Source organism: Cervus elaphus, chromosome 15, assembly GCF_910594005.1.
Source record: "Cervus elaphus chromosome 15, mCerEla1.1, whole genome shotgun sequence".
In the NCBI taxonomy this organism is placed as follows: domain Eukaryota; kingdom Metazoa; phylum Chordata; class Mammalia; order Artiodactyla; family Cervidae; genus Cervus; species Cervus elaphus.
This window is the reverse complement of record NC_057829.1, coordinates 24,627,052-24,641,266: the sequence shown is the minus strand read 5'-3', so window position 1 is coordinate 24,641,266 and position 14,215 is coordinate 24,627,052. Positions and strand designations below refer to the sequence as shown.

Genomic DNA, 14,215 nt, shown 5'->3' with positions numbered 1-14,215 from the left:
CCACTCCAGTATTCTTACCTGGAGAATCCCCATGGACAGAGGAGCCTGGTGGGCTACAGCATAGGGTCACTAAGAGTTGGACATAACTAAGCATCTGACACATATTCTCACCAGGGATGGGGGCACAGTTCTTGAGGCACCTAGCCTACTATGTTCCCCCTTTACTTGGAAAAGTAATAAAGCCACTCTTTCCTTTTCCTCTTAAAAAAGGAAAAGAGAGAGAGAGAGAGAATGAGTTTTGGTAGGGGTGAGGGTGAAGTGGGTAATTTTAAATATTACAGTCAGGAAAAGCCTCCTTGAGAAGCTTGCTGTTCAGTCTCCCAGTCATGTCCAACTCTTTGTGACCCAATGCACTGCAGCACACCAGGCCTCTCTGTTCCTCACCATCTCCCAGAGTTTGCCCAAGTTCATGTCCACTGCACCAGTGATGCCATCCAGCCATCTCATGCTCTGAAGCCCTCTTTTCCTTCTGCCCAATTTTTCCCAGCATTAGGGACTTTTCCAATGAGTTGGCTGTTTGCATCAGGTGACCAAAATACTGGAGCTTTAGCTTTAGCATCAGTCTTTCCAATTTCCCTGGTGGCTCAGGTGGTAAAGCCTCTGTCTACAATGCGGGAGACCTGGGTTCGATCCCTGGGTCGGGAAGATCCCCTGGAGAAGGAAATGGCAACCCACTCCAGTACTCTTGCCTGGAAAATCCCATGGATGGAGAAGCCTGGTGGGCTACAGTGCATGGGGCCACAAAGAGTCGGACACAGCTGAACAACTTCATTTACTTACTTAGCTTTAGCATCAGTCCTTCCAATGAGTATTCAGGGTTGATTTCCTTTAAGATTGACTGGTTTATCTCCTTGCTGTCCAAGGGATTCTCAGGAGGCTTCTCCAGTACCACAATTTGAAGGCATCAATTCTTTGGAGCTCTGCCTTCTTTACGGTCCAGCTCTCACAACTGTATGTGACTACTGGGAAGACCATTGCTTTGACTATATGCATTTTTGTTGGGAGAGTGATGTCTCTGCTTTTCAACACACTATATAGGTTTGTCATAGCTTTCCTGCCAAGAAGCAATCGTCTTCTGACTTCATGGCTGCAGTCACCATCTGCAGTGATTTTAGAGCCCACGAAGAGAAAATCTGTCACTGCTTTCACCTTTCCCCTTCTATTTGCCATGAAATAATGGGGCCAGTAATCTTAGTTTTACTAATAGTTAGTTTTAAGCTGAATTTTCCACTCTCCTCCTTCAGCCTCATCAAGAGGTTCTTTAGTTCCTCTTCACTTTCTGCCTTTAGAGTGGTATCATCTGCATATCTCAGGTTGCTGATGTTTCTCATGCCTATCTTGTTTTGTCCCTTGTAACTCATTCAGCCGGGCATTTTTTATGATGTGCTCAGCATATAGGTTAAATAAACAGGGTGACAACGGACAGCCCTGTCATATTTCTTTCTCAATCCTCAACAAATCAGTTCCATACAGGGTTCTAACTGTTGCTTCTTGACTGGCACATAATCTTCTCAGGAGACAGGTAAGATGGTCTGGTATTCCTATCTCTTTAAGAACTTTCCACAGTTTGTTATGACCCACCCAGTCAAAGGCTTCAGCATAGTGGATGAAACAGAGGTAGCCAAAGATGGAGAAGCTGTATACAGTCAGCAAAAACAAGACCTGGAGCTTGACAAGCTTACATATGTGTAAAATCTGAAGCAGGAGATTGGAGGAAGTTACATGGAATATCTAGGGGTAAAGAAGTACAGGTAGAAAGAACAGTTTGTGCAAAGCCCTGAGAGAAGCATGCCAGGTATTTATGAGGAACAAAGAAGCCAGTGTAACTGAAGGAAGTTCTAGGCATTGAGGTCAGAGATAGAACAGTAAACTATTGAAGGAATTTCCCAAGTGATATGGGAAGTCATCAAAGGGTTTTGGGATAAGATGTGACAAGATTTGCTTTAGGTTTTAAAAAACTGATTTGATTGCCATCTTGGGAAGAGACAGTAGGAAGCAAGAGAAAGTAGGGAGATTATTTAGGAAATCAGTCAAGCTTTATGGACTGACAATGGAGTTGTGATTTAATGAAATGAGAAAAGGTTGCAGGTGTAGCATGTTTGCAAAGAAAGATGATGAATTTAGTTTTGGATATGGTAAATAGATGGGCTTCCCCGGTGGCTCAGTTGGTAAAGAACCTGCCTGCAATGCAAGAGATCGCCTGCAATGCAGGAGACCTGGGCTGGATCCCTTCTCTGGGTCAGGAAGATCCCCTGGAGAAGGAAAGGGCAACACACTTCAGTATTCTGGCCTGGGAAATCCCATAGACAGAGGAGCCTGGCAGGCTACAGTCCATGGGGTTGCAAGAGTTGGACATGACTTAGTGTTAAACCACCACCGATGGCAAATAGATGCCAATTAGATAAACAAGTGGTGAAATGGGAAATATGAAGCAATACAGTTGGAGAGTGAGTGGGAAGGGCTGGAGATTGAGAGTCATCAACCTATGAAAAGTGGAAGTTAGTCACACAGTCATGTCCGACTCTGCGATTCCATGGACCGCAGCCTCTCCCACTCCTCTGTCCATGGATTTCTACAGGCAAGAGTACTGGAGTGGGTTGCCATTTCCTTCTCCCAGGATCTAACCAACCCCGCGGATCAAGCCCAGGTCCCCCACATTGCAGGTGGATTCTTTACCAGCTGAACCACAAGGGAAGCCCCATCAATCTATAAATGCTATTTAAAACTCTTATGGTGGTGGGTTAGTCGCTAAGTAGTGTCCAACTCTTGCGATCCCATGGACTGTAGCCCACCAGGCTCCTGGGTTCATGGGATTTTCCAGGCAAGAATAATTTAAAACTCTAAGGTTGGGTAAGATCTCTGAGAGTTGTGTGTAGTAACATCTGTAGGTTGAGTAGTTTAATAGAGTAGCCAGCTGAGTAGAGAAGAAATAATTGGCTATTTAAAGTCACTAGACTTGTCAGTTATCATGTGTATAAACTTTCCATCTTGGACCTGGACTCAGTTTTGGAGTTGAGGGCTGTTATGTGATAATTTAAATCTATAAGGAATGTTTCATTTGAAATGGAAGTAAATGAGAAGAGATATCAGTACAGCTTACAGGACAGAAAAAATATACACGTTAGGACTAGGAACCAGACAATTTTGCTAGTTATTTAATAAGAAAGCATAGATCTTTCTCTTTTTTGATATATAAAAAAATCTTATGGAAGTTTTTCTAGTACTTTTTAATTGTAATACAACATACTTCACAAACAATTTACCATTTTAACCATTTTAAAGTATACCATTCAGTAGCATTAATTACAATCACAATGTTCTGCAACCATCCACACTTTCAGGGCCTTTAAATTCTTCACATTAGACAGGCAAATTACAAATAATGATAGTATTTTCTGGTGGAAATTGAGTATTAGGAAGATGGGAAAAAACAAGTTTGCAATCTGAACTCTTCATTAGTGATAAACGTTGGCTAGAAAGACTCTGCAGAGGCTTATCCATAGAAAGAGAAATGGGGGACCAGTGTCAAAAATAGGAAAGGTTGGAGTAAATACTAACAAAAATCTTAATACATACTTTCTGAGAGGATAAAAGTTCAGAACAGCTTTGGTCACAGTGAATAGGAATAAATTTTGGTCAATTTGGAGTTGATGAGGGATGCTCAGGAAGAGAATAATGCAGGGTAAGGGGTGGTTTAAAAAGACAGTCTATAATGCAGTGGGACCAGGGAGAAGAAACTTGGAAGTTCCTAGGAGTTTAGGAGTTGGTGGGGAACAGGTCAGAAATCCAGAGCTAAGCAGAAGGCACAGATTCAGAAAGTCCTGGCAAAGCAGAAGTATTTGTGTAATTCCTAGGGCCCCAAAGAAAGAAGATCTTGCTTTAGCAATTATTTCTTTGGCAGAGCTGATGGGAATGGAATTGAAGCTTAGCAGGGGGTTAGGGAGGCAGAAACTGAGACTCATTAAGAAGTTCAGAGAAGGCAGAACTGATTTGGTAAGAAAGAGTGTGCAATGTGATTACAATTTCCTAAGTTCCTGGAAGGCGTGAAGAACCAAAATTTGGTTCTGAAAAAGGTTCATTTTAGGGAGGTCAGAAGGCAGCCCGATGGACGGTTACAGGACGGGAGAGAGCTTTCTGAGACGGCGGGTTTGGAAAGGATCTTCTCCCCTGGCCATACTTCCCTTCTTCTGTCTGTAACAGAAGAGGCCTGAAAAGCGAAGCCAGAGTAGGGATGTGGGGTGAAGCTGGGTGAAGGGGAGGCGTCCTGCCGGGGCGACACCCCCAGCTGGCCTTGACCCAGGCCCCGCCCCTGGTATACGTCATCAGCCCGCGCCGCGCGGCGCCGGTGGTATTCCGCCCCGCCCGCGCGGCGGTCGGTGCCCTGTCACTGCCTGCTCCGTCCATGGGTAGGGCCCTTGTGTTGTAAACTGACCACCAAAGCTCCCGACGCGGCCCTGGTCCTGATGGCGGCGGCGGCGGCGGCCCTGGCAGCCGCCGAGCCACCTCCCGCGATGCCGCAGGCGGCAGGAACCGGAGGGTCCGCCGCCCGCCGAGACTTCTACTGGCTGCGCTCCTTCCTGGCTGGAGGTGGGTGTCCCCCTGGGGGACCTGGCCGCGCGCGGAGTGGCCAGGGCGGGTTCAGGGGCAGATCGGGTGTAAGCGGCCGAGATGACATTCTTGGACTCTGGCTGCTCCAATACCCAGCCAGGTGTTTGCCGGACCTGCTGTAATCTCTTTCTAATAATCACTGGACTAGTGACAGCAGGAATCTGGGGAGAAACCGCCTCGAGGATAGGCTGGGGATGTGGAAGGGTATAACCAGGCACCCATTCTTCAAGGTTAGATAGCAGGGAAAAGAGGGTAGCCCCGTAAGGGACCCTAGGGTTTCAGTGAAACATGCTGGGCACTCCTTTCTTTTATAGAGATTAGGCGATCGAGTGTAGAATTGGATTTTGCTGTTTGCTTAAAAGAAAGCAAAAAAAAAAAAAAAAAAGCAAATACTGGAAGACAGCTGTTTAAGAATGACTGGGAAGTTGTGCAAAACTGTCTACAACCAAAACTGGTTCCGGTGGTTCTAGCAAACTGTGCAATAGCTACTTGACATGTAGCTGGTGAAACCCTACTGCTGGTGTGACTGTGGGGCCGGAAGTTTCATGTTATCTCTCAGAAATTTCCTCTGCTTTCCCATAAAGAGATGTTTCAGTCTCTACCCTCTCTTAATTTACTGGGTTGTCATCACTTAATTATTTAAGGCTGGGACTTTTTAAAATTCCACATTATAAGCACTTGTAGAAAGATATGTGTACACTGCAGTAGTATTAAGAATTAGTTTGTTCTGCTGATAAAAAAGGTCGTTATTTATACAAGGAAATACTTGAGTGCCTGCTCTGTTTCTGTTACAAGCTCAGTGTACATCAGAGAACAAAGATCCTAGAGTTTACGTTGGTTGGGGACTTGTGGTGAGAAAGACAATGAACAACATGAAAAAATAAGTTGTATGGTGTATTAGAAATGACGAATGAAATGGGAAGAAGTATCGTTTTGATAATGGGGCAAAGAAATGGAGACGCTAACTGGTATAGTATTAAATAGGATAATTTGTGGTATGTCTCGTTGGGAGAATGACACAAGAAAACTTGAAAAGCGGAGGGAGTTTAGCAAGTTGATTTCTAAGGTGGAGCACTCCGGGGGGAGAGAAAAACTAAAGCAAAATCTTCAAAGTCAAGGAGGGCCTTATCATTCAAAGAACAGCAGTGAGACCTGTGCAACTGGAGCCGAGTGGTATTGATGGGGCAAGGAGGTTAGAAAGTTAAAGGGGACAGGAAGTGAAGGGTCTTGCAAACCATTGTAAAGATTCTGACTTTTACTAGAGTGAAGTAAGGAGCCGTTACAGGTCTGTAGCAGAGACGTAACATGATATGGCATGTTTCCAAAGGATCACTTTGGCTGCTCTGTGGAGAATAACTGTAAGGATGTAAATATGGAAGGTGGGGGGCCAGTTTGGTGGTTACTGGAATAATTCAGATGTTAGATGATGGGTACTTGAATCAGGTTAGTAACAGGGGAGGTGGTGAAACATGATAATCTGAATATGAAAAGAATAAATGGTTTTCTGACAGATTAGAGATAGGGTAAGGAAGAGAAGTCAAGAGGGACTTCTTTGGGTCTGAACACCTGAAAGGATGAAGTTGAAACAGGAAGCCTGTAGTTGGAACAGCGTTCATGATGGTGGTGGGGAAAGATCAGGAATTCAGTTTTGGGCATATTATGTTTTGTAATGTTGACACCAGAGTGGAGTCTTACGGTAACATGTAAGCCAGGTTAGCAACTAGGACTCTCATATGCTACTGATGGTAATGCAAGTGGGTACAGACACTTTGGAGAAGTGTGGTTATCTATGGACATTTGTATACCCCCAGTTGATCCAGCTACGATCCAACAGTTCCACTCTGAGGTATATACCCAACATATGTATTTATGTTCTTATCTTTGATATTCATAATATCCCTAAAGAATAAGCAACCCAAATGTCCATCAGTGTTAGAATATATAACTGAAATATGGTATTATCATAGAGTGAAATACTAATAACACTGAAAATGAGTAAATTCCTCCCACACCAACAATATGTATGAATCTCACAAGTGTAATAATGAACAGGAGGAAGCCAGATACACTCACTGCATACTGTGTGATTTTATTTGTATAAAGCTCAGAAACAGCCAAAGCTAAATCCATATTGTTGGAACTCAGAGGACATTTGGTTGTCTCTGAGAAGCAACAAATAGTGATTTGAGTATAAGAGAGGGACTTTTGGGAGACTGGTGATGTTCCATTTTTTTGATTTGGGTGACCTTTCTTTGGATCATGGAACTAAGATCCCACGCACTGGGACTAAGAGTTCGCATGCTGCAATGAAGATCCCCTGTGTGGGACAGTCGAATAAATAAATATTAAAAAAGGAGTACTTACCTCAGAATGTAATTGTAATGATTAAATAAAAAAGTACCTGTAAAAGCCTAGGCACAGTGCCTGCAGGTGAATCTCTTAACCTAGTAACTTGTACAAAGGAAAGCATACTTGTTTTTTTAGTGATGATTAGCAATGGTCTTTTGCAAGTATCTCAAGTTTAGTTGCTTAAAATGAAGATAAAGGCTACTTGACCTAACTCAGTGGACTTTTGTAATGATTAATCGAGCCATAAAGTAATATGATGAGCAAGATATTATAAAAGAAACTACTTATTCAGCAGATTCTAAATAATTTTTATATGGTTAATTCATAATGACTGGGAAGATAAACTATTCTGAAACCAAATATACCCCAATGCAAATTGTTTTTAGTTTATCCTCAATTTTGAGTGACCATGACTGTTATTTCCATTAGTTCAAGTAAGAGAAGCTTGATATAGAAGCTTACATGTGGGTTTAATATTTGAGTACAAACAGGCAACTTATTTCTGGATATCTCAGAATATGGATTTTAGCACCAGTTACATGCTGAGCTATTAAGTAAATGTGTGTGGATTTTAAATTATTTTGTCTTACATTTTAAAAAATTTTGTAAAGACTGCATTCATTCATTCATTGAGTAAATGGGTATTGAGTACCTGTTGAGTGCCAGCCCCTGAGCTAGTCTCTGGGGATGTAGTAGTGAAGCGACCCATGAAGTTCCAGTACTCTTTTATCTTTCTTAACAAATGTGTGATGATGAACATAATCATAGAAAAGACACCAAGGACTTTTTTGTCCACCTTTTTATAATAGTAAAAACTCATTTGGTTGAGTGCTTGCTACATATAAGGTAGTTTGTAAAAGTGTCTTAGTCTGTTCAGGCTTCTATAACAAATATACTATAGTCTGGGTAACTCATAAGAATAAACTTCTTTCTCCAGGTTCTTGAAACCAGAAAGTCCAAGGTCATGGTGCCAGCAGCTATCTGGGGAGACCCTGCTTCATCATAGCTGTCACCTTCTCACTGTGTTTTCACACAGTGCAATGGGCCAATGATATCTCTGAGGCCTCTTTTTGTGGGGGATGGTGCTTGTGGGACCCGAGTTCCCTGACCTGGGATGGAACCTCTGCTTCTCTTAGAGGGGGCACAGAGCCTTAACCACTGGACCACCAGGGAAGTCTCTGGGGCCTCTGCTCTAAGGGCATTAATTCCATTCATAAGTGTCCTAATTACCTCCTCTAATACCACCTCCCACCTCTAAATACCATTACTAGGAATTAGTTTTCAACAGTTTAGTCGCTCATTCGTGTCTGACTCTTTGTGACCCCATGGACTGCAGCACACCAGGCTTCCCTGTCCGTCATCAACTCCCAGAACCTACTCAAACTCATGTTCATCGTGTCGGTGATGCCATCCCACCATCTCATCCTCTGTTGTTTCCTTCTCCTCCCACCCTCAATCTTTCCCAGCATCAGGGTCTTTTCAAATGAGTCGGTTCTTCACATCAGGTGGCCAAAGTATTGGAGTTTCAGCTTCAGCATCAGTCCTTCCAGTGAACGTTCAGGACTGGCTTCCTTTAGGAAGGACTGGTTGGATTTCTTTGCAGTACCAGGGACTCTCAAGAGTCTTCTCCAATACCACAGTTCAAAAGCATCAATTCTTTGGTGCTCAGCTTGCTTTATAGTCCAACTCTCATATCCATACATGACAACTGGAAAAACCATAGCTTTGACTAGACAGACTTTGTCGCCAAAGTAATGTCTCTGCTTTTTAATATGCTGTCTACGTTGGTCATAACTTTCCTTAAAAGGAGTAAGCGTCTTTTCAATTCATGGCTGCAGTCACCATCTGCAGTGATTTTGGAGCCCAGAAAAATAAAGTCAGCCACTGTTTCCACTGTTTCCCCATCTATTTGCCATGAAGTGATGGGACCAGATGCCATGATCTTAGTTTTCTGAATGTTGAGTTTTACGCCAACTTTTTCACTCTCCTCTTTCACTTTCATCAAGAGGCTCTTTAGTTCTTCTTTGCTTTCTACCATAAGGATGGTGTCATCTGCATATCTGAGGTTATTGATATTTCTCCTGGCAATCTTGATTCCAGCTTGTGGTTCATCCAGCCCAGCATTTTGCATGATATACTCCGCATATAAGTTAGATAAGCAGGGTGACAATATACAGCCTGGATGTACTCCTTTCCCGATTTGGAATTTCAGGAAACACAAACTGTATACAACAAAAAGTCTTTCTATATTGTCACCTTAGAAGCATGTCAAGCTAGTAGGACTGAACTGGATTCTGATTTATGTTAAAGCCCATGTATGTACTTTACTCTCATCCACATGTCTGCACAGTGGCCTGTGGTAGGGACAAAATATATAATTGCTGGATGACTGAATGTAGTAGTGAAGGGACCCACAAAGTTCCAGTACTCTTGCATCTTTCTTAACAAATATGCAATGATGAAGAGCTGAACATAGTCATAGAAGAGACACCAAGGACTTTTTTGTCCACCTTTTTATAATAGTAATAACTCACTTGGTTGAGTGGTTATTACATGTAAGATACTTCACAAAAATGTCTCAGTCTGTTCAGGCTTCTGTAACAAAAGTACTAGAATCTGGGTAACTTGTAAGAATAAAATTCTTGTACCGTAAATGGATAACTGAATTTTATGGGTAAAATTTGGTTATTTCAATGAGAAGTCATCCAGAAGAAGACGTTTCAAACAGAGTCTTGTAGCTGTGTAAATACGTCCAAGTGTTTGTCCCATCACCACTTTTAGCAAGATTCCAGTGTTCATCAGCAATTAGGGGGCAGATTTACACTCTTTAAGCTTATTTTCAGGCCTGACATGCTCAATTATTAAGTTATAGAGAATGGGAGCCAATCATCTTCCTGTCTCTGCTTCTGGGCAGTTCTACTTGTAGAGATCAAATGAGAATTAGAGAGTTTGCTAGCTGAATCAGTTCAGTTCAGTCGCTCAGTCGTGTCTGACTCTTTGCGACCCCATGGACTGCAGCATGCCAGGCTTCCCTGCCCATCACCAACTCCCAGAGTTTACTCAGACTCATGTCCATTGAGTCGGTGATGCCATCCAACCATCTCATTCTCTGTCTTCCCCTTCTCCTCCAGCCTTCTATCTTTCCCAGCATCAGAGTCTTCAATGAGTCAGTTCTTCGCATCAGTTCAGTTGTGTTCGAATTTATTTATTTTTTATTAGCCAAATTTATTTATTTATTAGCCAAATAAATTTAATCATGATTTCTATTTGGAAAGAAATGGTATGCCATGTCTTCCTGATCTTTTCAAATTTTGTAGGTATTGCTGGATGCTGTGCCAAAACAACAGTTGCTCCCTTGGATCGAGTAAAGGTTTTGTTACAAGCTCACAACCACCATTATAGACATTTGGGTGAGTTGACAGATGCTGAAGATAAAAATGAAAATGTTGTCCATTTGCTGGCTTGGTTTCTAGTTGTGAATTATAGTGGAAAGAGGACACAAAAGGGAGTTCAAGTTTGGAGGCAAATTTACAGGGGATGTAGCTGTTACCATTTTAATATTTTCATTTGCGATAGTGGTTATGTAGTTATCATTTTAGGATACTAATGTACTCTGAACTAGAATCTTTGGATCATTGAAGTAAATACTGCATATTTGTTTATTGAGATTAACAAGTCACGTCCTTAACAGACACACGTGACAGCTTAGCTTGATTAAGAAAAATATACAGTTAGTGATACAGATTAGGTTGTTCCTTTAAACACTTAAGTGTGTGTTGTAGATACCTTAGGACAAACAGAATCCAGTGCAGCTAGTATATATTGATAAACTTGCATTGTTAAAGAAATATCAAGTCCTTAGTTGTTCTTTACAGACATAAAAATCAGCTATTATATTTAACTTGGACACTCTAATAACATATCATTGGTGGGAATAAGAATTTTTTATAGCTTTTTTGGAGGGCATTTTGATAATATGCATCAAAGTCTTGAAAAGATAGGTACTCTTTGGCTTTGCAATTCTAGTTCTAGGAAGTTGTTTTAAGACAGTAATCAGAAATATGCCCAAAGAGGTATATACAAGAATCAAAGTATTACTTCTGCTGGTTTAAAAAATAAGAGCCAACCAAAATGTTTAATAATAGAGAATTGGTTAAGTTAAATAATAAGTATTATTTAAATAAGTCCATATTATAGACTCTTTCACAATCATAAAAATTATAAAAGAATATTAACTGACTAGGAAGGATGTTTGTAATAGTTAAATGAAAAAATATTGCAAATGATTTAATGACATTGCATTTTATCTAAGTAAATGTGTGTTTAGAGAAAATGCTAGAAGGAGAAATATGAAGATTAAATGCTTAATTTTCAATGGTGAGATTATAGTTAATTTTTTTCTCTAAGCTTATTTGTAATATGTATTGAACATATATTAACTTTTTAATTAGAGGGCAAAAGATTTAAAACAAAAAAATTAATGTGGACAGACACCAAGAAAAAAATTAGGTTAAGGCAACTAACTCATAACACTCCATCGCTTTTACAGTTTTATGCTTCAATGATGTGTGCTCTGCATGATCTATTCATCATTTTATAAGAAGGATATTTAACCAAGTGAATAGTTCAGTTATTTTAACAATTGGGTTTTTAAAACATGATTTTATTTTTATTTATTGTGGTTCATTTTATTTTCAGTAAGTAAATCTGCTCTTTAAATTGAAAGAAAAAAATTGCTAATATCTCTGTGTCCAAGAATGAATTTATTATCTTTACAGTGTACTGCTCACTCAGGTATAGAAAGAATCAGATCTTTGAAATTATTGAGAGACTATATATAAAACTGGGAAGGAAGGAAATGATTTTCTTTTGTTGTCTAAATTGAGGATGAAAGGAGTTATATTACTCAGTATCTGGTGGTGTTTAACAATGACCCAACATATGAATGTCTGAGCACTATTGTTTTATTCCTTTAAACTTCTCCCCATGCTGATGTATGTTGTTTTGTTTCCTGATTTGTAATCATTAGGTTACATATTCACATTAGATTTCACGCTCTACAGGGCTGCATGCCATGGGTTGCAGTGTACCCTACAAGGCATTCAGAATTTGAAATAGAATTCCTGGAGTGCAGCAATGAAGAGATTGGTGTACTTTCATGTCTCTTTGAAATATACAACCCCCCCAAAAAAGTATTAGTGGCTTTTTAATTTATTTGAAACATGTTGTTGGGCATTTTATTCTGGATGCCTCCCTTTTTACATACATAAGGTAGTTTTTAAACTTTGCTTAAATTTAAAAGCAAGCATGATTTTTCACAAAGATGAAAAAGATATGCTATTGAATAAGACTTCCACTTTAGCTTCTTTTAAAAAGTGTATAGCATTACCTCCAAGGCATCAAAAACTACTTTTTATTTTGAATCAAAATTATTCTGACCAAATGAAAAACATGAGTTGTAATTAGAATTTCTTCTTCTCCAATTTGCAGTGAATATAAGGAAATTTTTTCCTGTAATATATTGAAAATCTTTGACCTCCATTTAACTTTTTATAACCAATGTGATATAAAAATAGGGAGTTGAATCATAGTAGGCTTATTTAAAAATCCTCTTAATTTTGTTATCTTTACATTTTATTTTTATTTTTTTAATGTATGTTTTCACAAGTTCATAATTCATAAAGTATAAAGCAAACATCTTTCTCTTTATCTCTTCATTAGAATTAAGCATTTTTACAATTTTCTTCCATTTCCCTTCAGAGCTTATGTGTATATACACAAACGTATGCTTATATTTTATCAAATGTTCCTTGCACTTCTAGCTTGGTAAAAATAAGAAGGATACAGAAAAGGATCTAAAGAACACACAAGCTCGATATAACATAGACACAGAAGACTTTGCACCCTACAGAGAATAAATATTCTTTCCAAATATGCTTATAACACATGCAAAAATTGGTTCAGTGTTATACCGTAAAGAAAAATCTCAATTTCCCAAAGTAATAATAATACAGACTATAGGTTGAAGGAGAAAAAACAGTGTAATTATCTCCAGGGATATTTAAATGCCATTTGAAAACATTCAACATCTGGTGTGTTTTTTTTTTCCCCCTAGCTGAGATTTTTGTGAAAAGCGTATGGCTAGACTTGGTCTTTTAACAGAATTTGAGAGTCTTTGGCTTTTAACAGAAGAATTTATATAATTTAGATTTCTTTTTCAGTTATAGATTTATGTTTTCTGTTCATTGTGCTTTTCTTGTGTCCTCCCCAGCCACCCTCCCTTGCTCTTTGTCTCCTGGTTTCCTTTTCTTGAAAGTACTTTATCTATTTCCCTTCTATTAATTATTTCTCTTTAAATATTTGTAACAAAGAGTTTTAGAGAATAATTTAATAAACATTTGGAGCCACACAGAACTTCAGAAATAATCATTATCAGTACAGTTGAAACCTCCTCTGTACTTCTCACTCATTGTCAGCCTTCCTGTTCCTGCTCTGTGGCCATTGTTCTAAATTTAATTTCCCCTAAATTGTTAAAAACACATTTGAGTATCTTAATCTGAGCTTAATGTTAGTCTTTTCTTCCTGCAGGAAGGTGTTTTTGATAGAACTTAGGGGTGGTGTCTGAATATATTTAGTTTTATTATTTGTATATTTTGGAAGAACTTCATGTATTATATGTATATATATATTTATATACATAAATAGAATTCTTTTTAATAATTAGTCCACTTAGATATCTGTTTATTAAAAATGCTTTTGGGTTTATCTTTTCTTGGATGTTAATAAGTACCTACCAGTTTTAATTTCTGGGAAGAGATCAAAAGGTTTCTTGAATTCTAAACTTTGAGATCAGCCCAGTGATTTACCTTCATATTTGATAAAATTTTTGTTTGAAAAATTTGGAAAGAAACTGGAACTTCAATAGTTTAATGATATAATTTAAATAGTTTAATAATGGAATGTAGAAGTCTGTACTACAAACAGGATTCATGATTGGTATTGGAATAATAAACATCAATATGTCAGACCAGAACTTAGTCTTTTGTTTATCTGTACTCCTAATTGAAGTATACTATTAATAAAAATTTGCCCTGAATTTAGTGTTTTTTGTTTTTTTTTACTTTTTATTATGGGAACTTTCAAGCATACAGAAGTAGAGAGAATGATCTAATGAGACCCAGGTTCCCATCACTGCTTCAACAGTTAACAACATGTGGTCAGTTCCATTTCTTACACCATTGCCTCTTCCCACTGGCAT

The 14,215-nt window shown here is 39.2% G+C and overlaps 1 protein-coding gene across 2 annotated transcripts in view; it reads left to right on the top strand.

Moving 5' to 3' along the window:
- Positions 1–4,315: 4,315 nt before the first annotated feature.
- Positions 4,316–14,215, top strand: part of SLC25A16 (solute carrier family 25 member 16) — a 28,868-nt gene continuing 18,968 nt past the window's right edge. Inside the window, exons 1-2 of one of the 2 annotated variants that reach the window (XM_043926361.1) lie at positions 4,316–4,587; positions 10,275–10,367. In XM_043926361.1, the coding sequence (XP_043782296.1) occupies positions 4,464–4,587; positions 10,275–10,367 (217 nt within the window). In that variant the 5' untranslated portion in view covers positions 4,316–4,463. Of the gene's footprint in view, positions 4,588–10,274; positions 10,368–14,215 lie in introns of those variants that run through there. The other variant, XM_043926362.1, reaches the window with a different exon arrangement.